This window comes from Suillus subalutaceus (assembly GCF_016647625.1).
Source record: "Suillus subalutaceus strain FC151 chromosome Unknown DFJ58scaffold_101, whole genome shotgun sequence".
Lineage (NCBI taxonomy): Eukaryota > Fungi > Basidiomycota > Agaricomycetes > Boletales > Suillaceae > Suillus > Suillus subalutaceus.
Window position 1 is genome coordinate 131205 of NW_024540350.1, and position 11677 is coordinate 142881.

General features: G+C 48.6%; 2 protein-coding genes and 1 non-coding gene across 3 annotated transcripts; 2 read left to right on the forward strand and 1 right to left on the reverse strand.

Moving 5' to 3' along the window:
* The first annotated feature begins 1145 nt into the window (after positions 1–1145).
* Positions 1146–5321, forward strand: DFJ58DRAFT_802704 (glycoside hydrolase family 31 protein). The gene is made up of 20 exons (XM_041390937.1): positions 1146–1431; positions 1488–1623; positions 1674–1968; positions 2021–2175; positions 2230–2313; positions 2365–2562; positions 2617–2690; positions 2741–2841; positions 2890–2908; positions 2961–3013; positions 3067–3095; positions 3145–3208; positions 3260–3396; positions 3444–3518; positions 3575–3756; positions 3804–4006; positions 4059–4167; positions 4217–4392; positions 4445–4610; positions 4664–5321. Exons 1-20 carry the CDS (start codon positions 1290–1292, stop codon positions 5176–5178), a joined length of 2913 nt encoding a protein of 970 aa, XP_041240744.1. The 5' UTR covers positions 1146–1289; the 3' UTR covers positions 5179–5321.
* A 596-nt stretch (positions 5322–5917) lies between these two features.
* Positions 5918–6000, reverse strand: DFJ58DRAFT_t117. The gene has a single exon. It is a non-coding gene; the product is annotated as a tRNA-Leu (tRNA).
* A 1047-nt stretch (positions 6001–7047) lies between these two features.
* DFJ58DRAFT_27791 (glycoside hydrolase family 31 protein) lies at positions 7048–11656 on the forward strand. Its single transcript, XM_041379617.1, has 20 exons — positions 7048–7669; positions 7724–7859; positions 7910–8204; positions 8251–8405; positions 8461–8544; positions 8595–8792; positions 8847–8920; positions 8975–9075; positions 9132–9150; positions 9203–9255; positions 9310–9338; positions 9388–9451; positions 9512–9648; positions 9698–9772; positions 9827–9996; positions 10057–10259; positions 10311–10419; positions 10469–10644; positions 10698–10863; positions 10919–11656. The coding sequence occupies exons 1-20, from the start codon at positions 7519–7521 to the stop codon at positions 11431–11433; spliced, it is 2910 nt and encodes a 969-aa protein (XP_041240745.1). The 5' UTR covers positions 7048–7518; the 3' UTR covers positions 11434–11656.
* Positions 11657–11677: the final 21 nt, after the last annotated feature.

An 11677-nucleotide genomic window follows, 5' to 3' on the forward strand; every position in this document is an offset into this window, starting at 1 on the left:
GAGCAGACTTTTGACAACTTATATCAGGCTTAAGGTGCCAAACAAACATCCTTGGTGTGAGTTGTCGACAGCAACGTTGTGCCATGGGTGGCGCGCTTTGTCCAGTCAAGGTGATATCATATCTGAACTAAGTACATACGATACTTATCATAAACCGCGTAGCTCACGCCCTACGCTCAAGCTACGGGGCTATTTAATTCATTTATCGATTCAAAGCAGTCAAATCAGAATGCGAGACAGCCTGAGAGTCTGATAAAGAGTCTGATAATCGGAGTAACTGAGTAAGGCCGCAGGAAGCACGAATGAGTACTAGTACTTACGTTTGTTCTTGCCGCAGAATCTCCTCGACGACCTAGATGTGAGTTGGAAACAGTGATATTAAAGCCATTTGCAGAACACTAGATCGTCAAAAATAAAACAGCGCTCAGCGTTGTTTGATTTGTCTGATCACTGCATCAGATCAGATGCCACAGGCTATGCAACTTTGGTCCTGTACCGAACACGCGAACATCCTATGGTAGTTGAACGCGATTGATTGTCAAAAGTTGGAAGGTCGTGGTTTAACTTCTTCTGTTTGAGGACTGGCCTAGCGTTCTGCAAACGGCGCCTAAGGACTCCTTAGGTGCATTGCAAGCACGCCCATCAGTTAGACTACGTCAACTCTTAAAGGACGTACGTTAGACTGGTCACGAGTCTAGATTCAAGGCGACATGATGACATTGAAACTTTAAAGCATCCCGAGTCATTTCGCCGGTTATTCGGGTCGGACAAACATGCAACAACTCAATTGGCCATGCATGACATGGACATGCCTAGTGTCGGGGATAAACTGCACATCATGAAAATGTACCAGCGCCTAAATTCATAGACTCGATTGTAAATTTAATCTCGACGCAACCCTCTCCCACAATCTGAGACCGTGCCTCGCTGTTGTGCATCCCATTCCAACGGATGGGACTACAAAGTTAAGGCCGACTTACCGCTAAGACCTTGAAAGTGATCAGTGATCTTTTCCCAAGCGCGGTAGTCAGCTGGTCTTGCCAGTTCGTCCGTCTGATCATCCTCATGTTGTGCCACGAGGACTCGTCATACGAGTCTGTACGTTACTGGCCCGATTCTGTTTATTTCTCTCTCACAGGTGATCCAAATTATCCCGTCCGAAGAAGTCCTGCTGCGATGGCCATACGTAATGGGCCGGGAAGTATATTCAGGCCATCAGTATAAATGCAACCCCATCAGATGAAGTTTATCACCAGCAACGGTACCATCGTTCTCTCAGGTCCACTGTCATGTTCTCCTTGCTCTTGGGTGTCCTGTACACCCTAGTGCCTACAGTCTGGGGAGAGGTTTCTCAGCGTGCTACCCTAGGAAACAAGCTCACTTCCAATGGCACCGGAACGCCTTACTCGATGAATGTCACAAATTGTCCAGGTAGGACAGCAGTTCAAACTTCGTGGAGTTGCCACTGATATGATGGCGTGTTTCAGGATACACTCTAGGGTCGCTTCAGGAGTCTGACATTGGTCTCACTGCTCAGCTCACACTCGCTGGACCAGCATGCAATGCTTTTGGACTCGATATCTCAAACCTCACAATCGAACTCACTTACCAATCACAGTCCACGTACATTGTTTTCCGAGCCTCTTAGGTGCAGTGCTAATGACTAGTTTTAGTTTACATGTCAAGATTTATGATACTGCCAACCAACAATTCACAATCCCCGAGTCGGTGATCGAACGGCCTGCCGCACCAACGACATCCTACACGGGCAACTCTGACCTTTTATTCAACTACGATGCAGCGCCTTTCGCATTTTGGGTCACGAGGCGCTCTGACCCGGACGCAATGCCATTGTTCGACACGAGAATTTCATCGCTGCCACCGACTCCTATTCCACCTTTCAATGCATCTGACCCAAGCACGGCGTTTGATGGTTTCCCTCTTGTATTTGAAGATCAATACCTCCAGGTGTGCATCCGTTATTCCCGCTGAGGCTGCGCATATGGCTTACAGTTACCAGATTGCTTCCGCTCTGCCGTATGGCACCAACATCTACGGTTTGGGCGAGGTAATTGCTAGCAGTGGATTTAGACGCGACATTGGGACAGATGGGGGCGTAGGCACCATTCAGACGCATTGGGCTCGCGATGTTGCAGATCCCATTGATCAGAACATGTAGGTCACATGGTTATAAATAATGCTTACGTAACGATTCACGATCGTGTTTAGGTATGGCTCTCATCCAATCTACGTTGAACATCGGTACAATGCGACTACCGGAAAGGCGTCTGCCTCTGGTGTTCTTCTGCTTAGGTATTCAACTGCAACTGAATCCAAATACAATCTGTTAATGGCATTCCTTAGCTCCGCAGGCTCAGATACCTTCCTGCAGACGCCCCCGAACTCCAAGGTATCATTAATAGAGTACCGTACGATCGGTGGTATCCTGGACTTTTACTTCTTCTCTGGTCCCTCGGATGCAGAAGTTATTGCCCAGTACGGTTCAGTCATTGGGTACCCTATGTGGCAGCCAGCGTGGGGCTTCGGGTTCCACCTTTGCAGGTGATGTTCTCTGCGTTGTGATTGGTGTAGAATAGACTCATTTAAGTCATACAGATGGGGGTACCACAATGTCAGCGATGACATAGAGAATGTCGCGCAGATGCGCGCGGCGGGCATCCCTCTGGAAGGTCTGCCCCATTTTGGAAACTCGTTGCTCGTGATCCTCACTTCGCGCCAGTCCAATGGAACGATATTGACTTGTACCACGCTTACCGCGACTTTACCACTGATCCAGTAAGTTTCCCTGGGGATGAACTTCGCGCGTTCATTCGAGACTTGGTGAGTATTTCTCCGCGTAGGTTCGCCCAGTTCTCACTCCAGTGAAAGGCTGCGAATAACCAACATTGTAAATGCGCCTGTATCTTTTCCCTCCTATTTTTGATCGAACTCGTTGTCAGACATCCCCATTGTGGATGTAGGTATCGCTATTCCAGTAAATTCAACTGACGTCGTAAGTTGACATGCTACTATGGTCGTATGCTTCCTGACCGTATCATAATTCAGTATGATCCTTTCACACGGGGCGCTGAAGAGTCAGTTCTTTGTGCCTGGTAACAGGCTAAAGTGCTGAATGCATTACAGAGATGTGTGGATCAAGAATCCAGATGGGTCTCTGTACCTTGGTCAAGTCTGGCCTGGATACACCGTCAGTCACGCATGACTTGTGGAACACCAACAATTGAGCGTACTTTTCTAGGTCTTCCCAGACTGGTTCAGTGAAAACATACTCTCTGTATGGACTGAAGCTCTCAGAAACTGGACAGAAATGGGTGTTGAATTCTCCGGTATTTGGCTTGACATGAACGAACCAAGTTCATTCTGTAGTCACTCCTGGTAAGGCGAGCTCGTGTGTGTTGGATTTGAAGCTAATTGGCGAGAAGCGGGACCGGTGCGAACTACTCTGCCCTTGCTCCCCTGAGCGTGGCTGGTACAGTTGTCACCGGATACCCTGAATGGTGAAGCAACTGTTTTGAGCTAAAGTGCTGAATGTTACTAACCATGTTTGATTAAGCTACAACGAGACGATATGGGGACCTAGTGGGAACATGACCATCAATGGTACCTTTACAAATTCATGCACAGCAAGCTCTACTACGACTGTGGTTGAAAAACGTGGCGTTCAACGACGTGGCATCGGCGCTGGTGGCGAGTCAGGCGTCAATCTCAACAGCCCGCCATATGCTATCCATAATGGCAAGTTTCATTCGTATAGCACGGTTTTGATCTGACTCGGAATAAAGCTATCGGAGCCCTTTACCTCAACACTGTGGCGACGAACGCGACCCTCTTCGGCGGAATTGCAGAGCTCGATGTGCACAATATGTTTGGATTCATGGAGGAAAAGACGACGCACCTTGCGATTCAATCTATCATCCCCGGAAAGCGTCCGTTCTTGATCAGTAGATCAACCTTCCCCTCTGCTGGAAAATGGACTGGTCATTGGGTATTTGAAATCCATTTTATGGAATAGGATAGGATATTAACGTCCCTGATAGCTTGGTGACAACTACAGCAAGTGGCAGTACATGTACCTCAACATTCAGGGTGTTCTGCAGTTCCAAATCTACCAAATTCCGATGGTTGGCGCTGATACGTGTGGATTCAGTAAGTATCTTCCGGGTGTAGATCAGCCTCCGATTAACTATTTAAACAGATGACAACACTGACGAGGAGTTGTGCAACCGTTGGATGCAGCTCTCTGCATTCGTTCCCTTCTACAGGAACCACAATACTTATGCAGCCCTTCCTCAAGAGCCTTACCGCTGGGAAAGCGTAGCAAATGCATCCCGCATCGCCATCGCTGCTAGATACTCCCTACTGCCGTACTGGGTGAGTGTGTACGTTTTCCAGTGGTCAAGAGGTTGACAATAGACATACAAAGTACACGCTTTTTGCCAATGCCTCTATGGCTGGTCTTCCGCCTGTCAGGGCGTTGTTTTATGAGTTCCCTGACGAACCTGAACTTTTCACAGTAGACAGGCAATGGCTCGTTGGAAGTGACATTCTCGTGACTCCAGTACTGACTCCAGGAGCTACGACCGTCGACGGTAACAGTTCAAGCCTCACCAATGACACCCCTGATTGACATACTATCTTACAGGTATCTTCCCAGGCCGCGGTAGCGTAATCTGGCGCGACTGGTACACGCATGCCGCTGTCAACGCTACGTCTGGAGGAAACACAACACTAGACGCTCCTATCAGTCACATCAACGTCCACATCCGCGACAACTCCGTTCTATTGCTGCATCAAGAGCCCGGGTACACGATCTACGAGACTCGCGAAGGCCCCTATTCACTGCTCGTGTCTCTCAACGCGGCAGGCACAGCATTCGGCACAGCATATGTGGACGATGGGATCAGTTATCCGCCTGGACCGAGTCGGAGCCTTACATTCCAGGCTGCAGAAGGCACGCTCATGATTGAGAGCCAGGGTGCATATGCGATCCTGCAAAAGTTGGAGACGATCACTGTGCTTGGCGTGCAGAACCCTACCCAGGTTGAATTCCAGGGATCATTGGCTGCCGGCTGGACTTACAAGGAGGTCACTGAAGAGTTGGTGGTGTCGAATGTGTCTGTCGACCTTAATGGTCAGTTTACCTTAGCATGGAAGTAGTTGTTCTCTCGCGTACAAACGCACTATTAGACCACTATTGGTTTCGGATAGTTGCACGATGTCATTGAGTGGTCCGTCCTCGGTATATCTAACTTGGAGGCAAAAGGGGATGCGAAGATCTGTAAGTTCACATATCCGAATCACGCAAACATTGGATGTGAAGGAACGAATATCTTCACCCATCGACGATATGTCCAGGGGAGACTAACAGAACAGAATTTACGAGGAATGTTGAATATTGTCTCTGTCAACTTCCGACTCCATAGGGCAAGTATGTACATACTACGTTCAACTGAAATCATCTTGACGGGACCTAAAGGTGGATTGCTTCTCGTGGATAGGCAGTTGGCTACTCTCACAGATAAAATCTCAGCAGGTGCATCGTCGGCCGAGGTAGTGCACTGTAACTGATTTCACGAATTGAAAAAAAAGAAAGTTGTGGACAGTTTTCATACAAACACCTCCAGAGGACCAGATTTCGAATCTGCTATAATACCTGCTTGGCTATGACAGCTGATTGAAATAGACCTTCGAAAGAACTATCATGAGCAAATTTTAGGGTGTGATAAAAGCAAAAAGACTGCATCAGTAGCCTAGTAGGTCTGTACCCTCCACGAAAACAGATTTCTAACTTATCTGGTAACATTGACAACCATTTGGTATCCTCAGTTAGACCCTTGAGGATCATCTATCCACGACTCACGAGTCGATGTCCAAGGTGTGATCATAGAAAAAATAGATAAGTCGGCAGGTTTCGAACCTGCGCCATGCAAGTAGAGCAGATTTTGAATCCGTTCGCGCTGACCACTTCGCTAGGACTACTTAGGATGGATCGCAAGAGAACAGTCATGCGTGGAGGTGCAATTGTGATGACAAGAAAAACTGTGTAGCAAGTTTGTAGGCAGGTTTGGAATATGCACTGTTCGGGAGGGCCATATTTCGAGTTTGTTATGGTACTCGTAGCGAGATGTTGCCTGACATAGAACAGCATCACCATGACCGGCGAAAACGGGAGGGCTCGGAGGAGCAGTGTTAGATGTTTTGAGTGCTTTAGCGTTCTTCTGAGTCCATTTTGGCGATTTAAACAAAGGTGCCTGCGCGCGTGTCGACGCAGTCTCCAGCTGAACGCCATTTGTGTGACACCGGTCCGTGAGGGCCTGAAGGGTGGGAGGGCGCATGGTGCAAGGCCACAACATGGGGCGGTACGCATTGCAATTTGCGCAATGTCCATGACCGCAGTTGGCTTATCCGATGAGTCCGGCAACATTTGAACTGAATTTGGACTGAGATGGAGTGGAGTGTGCCAGAGAAGAACCTATGAGCGAGCAAGTGTGTCTTTTACAGTCTTATCGGCAGAACTGATTGAGCCATAGCAGTTTGACGTGTCGGAACTTCGGTGTTCAACGAAGATGTTTTGTCGAGATTATCATTTGGAAGTTCGTGATTGATCCACGCGAGTCAAATTGTTTGAACCGCATGGTGGGAATGCCGCATCAACGACGCCGCTCAGTTTGACAGAGAAGTGGAGTGCGCTACCCTGACAGAAGTTCAGAACTGGTTGTGAATGTCGATTTGGTCGGCTGCAGTCGTCTCCAGTCGTGGTCTTCTCTCGAGCTCTTCCGAGTCAGTGCGCTCTTGCCACTGTTAGGGAACCTTGTTGAGACCAGTAAGTTCTATGTACAACATGACTGCCAAAGAACTCTAGTTTCCCATAGTCAGATTTATTTTGAGGAGAAAACTCGGTGACGGACCGTCCGCGGCTTCTTTGCTGAGGCCTTGGCGGGCCGGAGTGGCGCTTGCCGTCACCATCTAATCAGGGGTCGAATTCTAGTACCCAAACTGTTAGTTAGGATGAAATCTCATCTGATCCGTTTCGAAACTTTCTAAAGCTTTTCTCTCTCGTTCGTGGTCTCATTATATCGACCACTCACATCATTATCAGTTTTCACAACAGCGCTACAAATATTGACCATCTCTCATCTTCACCTCTTGAACCGTGCGATCATATGGTCGTAAAGCGTTTGTTATGCGGCAGCACCAAGATTTAATTCCGCGGAGGCAGGTAGGGACTTTTGACGTCCGAAGCATTCCAATGGCCACGCCTAAGATGCAAGAGCTCGCATATATCAGTATAAATACAAACCCACCACATGTTCCCCATCTGCAACGGTGGAGTAGGAGCCGAGTGGCAGCCGAGTAGCACCGTAGTTTAGCGAGCCATTCAGTGTCCTTCGGGCTTTGTGCGTAGTGCTCTTCACCACTTCTTGCCTTGCTCGCGACACGCAGGCACACAGTCGCGGATACACCGCTCCAACGGATTCTTTCTCTCAGGTCGACCTCATGTTTTCCTTGCTATTTGGTGCCCTGTACGCCCTGGCACCTACAGTTTCGGGAGCAGCCTCAACTACTGTTCAACGCACCGCACTAGGAAACAACCACACTTTTGATGGCACCGCAACGCCTTACTCAATGAATGTCACAGACTGCCCAGGTTGGAGTGCGTTTTAATGTCTTGAGAATTGACATTGACAATGGCGGAGTCCAGGATACATTCTAGGGTTGCTTCAGGAGTTTGACACTGGTCTCACTGCTCAGCTCACACTCGCCGGACCAGCATGCAATGCTTTTGGACTGGATATCTCAGACCTAACCATCGAAGTCACATACCAGTCACAGTCCACGTATATTGCTCCCAGAGCCTTTTTGATGCAACGCTAATGGTTGGTTTTAGTTTGCATGTCAAGATTTACGATACTGCCAACCAACAATTCACAATCCCCGAGTCGGTGATCGAACGGCCTGCCGCACCAACGACATCCTACACGAGCAACTCCGACCTTGTATTCAACTTCGATGCAGCGCCTTTCGCATTTTGGATCACGAGACGCTCTGACCCAGACGTAATGCCATTGTTCGACACGAGGACTTCATCGCTGCCACCGACTCCCATTCCGCCTTTCAATGCATCTGACCCAAGCACGGCATTCGATGGTTTTCCTCTTGTATTCGAAGATCAATATCTGCAGGTCTGCATCTGTCACCCCTGATGTAAATATAGCTTATGATTATCAGGTTGCTTCTGCTCTGCCGCATGGCACCAACATCTACGGTTTAGGTGAGGTAATTGCCAGCAGTGGATTTAGACGCGACATTGGAACAGATGGGGGCGTGGGCACCATTCAATCGCATTGGAGTCTCGGAGTTTCCGATCCTATTGATCAGAACTTGTAAGTTATATGACTGGAAATCATTCTCACGTGGCTATATGCGGGCTCTGGTCAGGTATGGTTCCCATCCAATCTACGTTGAACATCGGTACAATGCGACCACCGGAAAGGCATCTGCCTCTGGTGTTCTTCTGCTAAGGTATTCGACTGCAACTGATTCTCGATTTTATCTGTTAATGCATTCCTTAGTTCTGCGGGTTCAGATATCTTCTTGCAGACGCCCCCGAACTCCAAGGTATCATTGATTGAGTATCGTATGATTGGTGGTATCCTGGACTTTTACTTCTTCTCTGGTCCCTCGGATGCAGAAGTCATTGCCCAGTACGGTTCAGTCATTGGGTACCCTATGTGGCAACCGGCGTGGGGTTTCGGGTTCCACCTTTGCAGGTAACGTTCTCTATTTTGTGATCGACCTCAAGAAGACTCGTTGAAGTCATTCAGATGGGGGTACCACAATATCAGTGATGACAGAGAAAACGTCGCGCAGATGCGCGCTGCGGGTATCCCCCTGGAAGGTTTGTCATGTCTTGGTGGGACTCATTGCTCATAATTCTCACTTGGCAATGCAGTCCAATGGAACGATATCGACTTGTACCACGCTTACCGCGACTTCACTACTGACCCAGTAAGTTTCCCTGGTGATGAAGTTCGTGAGTTCATCCAAGAATTAGTGAGTGTTTCTCAGGATATCTTGCTGGGCGCAGCTAGTTCTGACTTGCGTGACAGGCTGCAAATCATCAACATTGTAAATGAGCTTGTGATATTCCACTGCCAGGGTTGATCGAATAGCCTTTCAGATATCCCTATTGTGGACGCGGCTATCGCTGTCACGAGGAATTCGACTGACGTCGTAAGTCTCCAGACATGCTGTTGTCGGACGCTTCCTGACCATATGTCGATTCAGTATGATCCTTTCACACGGGGTGTTGAAGAGTGAGTCTCACCGTTCTGGTAGCGATCCCCAGCCATGAATGCGCTGCAGGGATGTGTGGATCAAGAATCCAGATGGGTCTCTATATATCGCCGAAGTCTGGCCCGGCTACACTGTCTGTCATTCCTGATTTATGGAATCTCTTTTCAATTGATCAATTTACATACTTTTCCAGGTTTTCCCGGACTGGTTCAGCGAAAATATGCTTTCTGTATGGACTGATAGTCTTAAAAACTGGTCGGACATGGGTGTGGAATTCTCTGGTATTTGGCTGGACATGAACGAGCCAAGCACATTCTGTAGCTACTCCTGGTACGGAAAGCTTTTGTCCGTGTGTCGCTTTAAGCTGATTGGCGAGAAGCGGGACTGGCGCGAACTTCTCTTCCGTCGGTCCCCTGACCGATGTCAGCTCGGTGGTTGTCGGATATCCTGAATGGTATGACAGTTAGGGGCTTTTCAAGGCGCTGAATCTTGCTAACAAATTTTGAAGTTACAATGAAACACTCTGGGGACCTAGTGGGAACATGACCATCAATGGTACCTCTACATACTCATGCGCCGCCAACTCGACCACTATGACGATGATAGAAAAGCGGGGTGTCGGTGCAAGTAGCGAGGAAGGCGTTGATCTCAACAACCCGCCATACGCTATCCACAATGGTAAGATTTAGTCTTTATGTACCACTATTGCGATATGACTATGATTTTCCTGGGACGCAGCGGCCGGATCTCTTAACCAGCACTCTCTGGCGACCAACGCCACGCACTCCGGCGGATATGTGGACCTCGACGTCCATAATATGTTCGGGCTGATGGAGGAAAAAGCGACGCACCTTGCTATTCAATCGATCTTACCTGAAAAGCGCCCATTCCTGATCAGTAGATCAACCTTCCCCTCTGCTGGAAAATGGACTGGACATTGGGTATTTTGAATCCACTCGATTGAATTGGGAGTGATGTTGACTTTTAAATAGCTTGGTGACAACTTCAGCTTGTGGCAGTACATGTACCTCAACATTCAGGGCGTTCTGCAGTTCCAAATCTACCAAATTCCGATGGTTGGCGCTGACACGTGTGGATTCAGTGAGCATCTTCCGGATGTAGATCAGCCTCTGATTAACTATCTAAACAGACGACAACACTGACGAGGAGTTGTGCAACCGTTGGATGCAGCTCTCTGCATTCGTTCCCTTCTACAGGAACCACAACACCAATGGTGCTCTCCCTCAAGAGCCTTACCGCTGGGAAAGCGTAGCAAATGCATCCCGCATCGCCATCGCTGCTAGATACGCGATGCTGCCGTACTGGGTAAGTGTGTCCGCTTCCAGGTGTTCATGAGGTTGACAGTAGACATACAAAAGTACACGCTTTTTGCCAACTCCTCCATGGCTGGTCTTCCGCCTGTCAGGGCATTGTTTTACGAGTTCCCGGACGAGCCTGAGCTGTTCACCGTGGATAGGCAATGGCTTATTGGAAGTAACATTCTCGTAACTCCCGTGCTCACTCCTGGAGCATCGACTGTAGAGGGTAAAAGAATAACCCTCACAGTAATAACAACAACCGCTGATGTGCTACCCCCCAGGTATCTTCCCAGGCCGCGGTAGCGTAATCTGGCGCGACTGGTACACGCACGCCGCTGTGAACACTACGTCTGGAGGAAACACAACACTAGACGCTCCTATCAGTCACATCAACGTCCACATCCGCGACAACTCCGCTCTATTGCTGCACCAAGAGCCCGGGTACACGATCTACGAGACTCGCGAAGGCCCTTATTCGCTGCTCGTATCCCTCAACGCAGCAGGCACTGCATTCGGCACTGCATATGTGGACGATGGGATCAGTTTCCCGCCTGGGCCAAGTCGGAGCCTCACATTCCAAGCTGCAGAAGGCATGCTCGTGATTGATAGTAAGGGAGAATATGAGATTCTGCAGATGTTAGAGACGATCACTGTGCTTGGCGTGCAGAAGCCTACACGGGTTGAATTCCAGGGATCGCCGGTTGAAGGGTGGACTTATAAAGAGGCCACTGAAGAGCTAGTGGTGTGGAACACCTCTGTCAACCTCAATGGGCAGGCGACTTTGGCGTGGGGGTAGTTTTGCTACGGTATATTGGACAGATCGCGCAGTGCGTGATTATAAGAAACGTTTATCAGTGGCATCGTTTCTAGAACGATCTAAATTGGAGCATGGTACAACCTGTGCTATCATGTAGCTGCTTCAGCACGAAAACCTCTAAAATATTATAATAGAATTTCGGATCTATATGAAACCGCTAGAAATACAGCAAGTATAATCATGATGGATGTCATTGGATAATGCAGCATTGTAGATAAACCAA

What these genes read in the sequence shown, in the direction of transcription:
- DFJ58DRAFT_802704 (XM_041390937.1), top strand. Translation starts at nt 1,290, where the DNA reads ATGTTCTCCTTGCTCTTGGGTGTCCTGTACACCCTAGTGCCTACAGTC. An exon ending in AAGTCTGGCCTGGATACACC is followed by an intron (nt 3,209 to 3,259) that starts GTCAGTCACGCA and finishes GTACTTTTCTAG; the next exon opens with GTCTTCCCAGACTGGTTCAG. An exon ending in TCATTCTGTAGTCACTCCTG is followed by an intron (nt 3,397 to 3,443) that starts GTAAGGCGAGCT and finishes ATTGGCGAGAAG; the next exon opens with CGGGACCGGTGCGAACTACT.
- DFJ58DRAFT_27791 (XM_041379617.1), top strand. Translation starts at nt 7,519, where the DNA reads ATGTTTTCCTTGCTATTTGGTGCCCTGTACGCCCTGGCACCTACAGTT. An exon ending in TGCGGGTATCCCCCTGGAAG is followed by an intron (nt 8,921 to 8,974) that starts GTTTGTCATGTC and finishes TTGGCAATGCAG; the next exon opens with TCCAATGGAACGATATCGAC. An exon ending in TGGAGCATCGACTGTAGAGG is followed by an intron (nt 10,864 to 10,918) that starts GTAAAAGAATAA and finishes GCTACCCCCCAG; the next exon opens with GTATCTTCCCAGGCCGCGGT.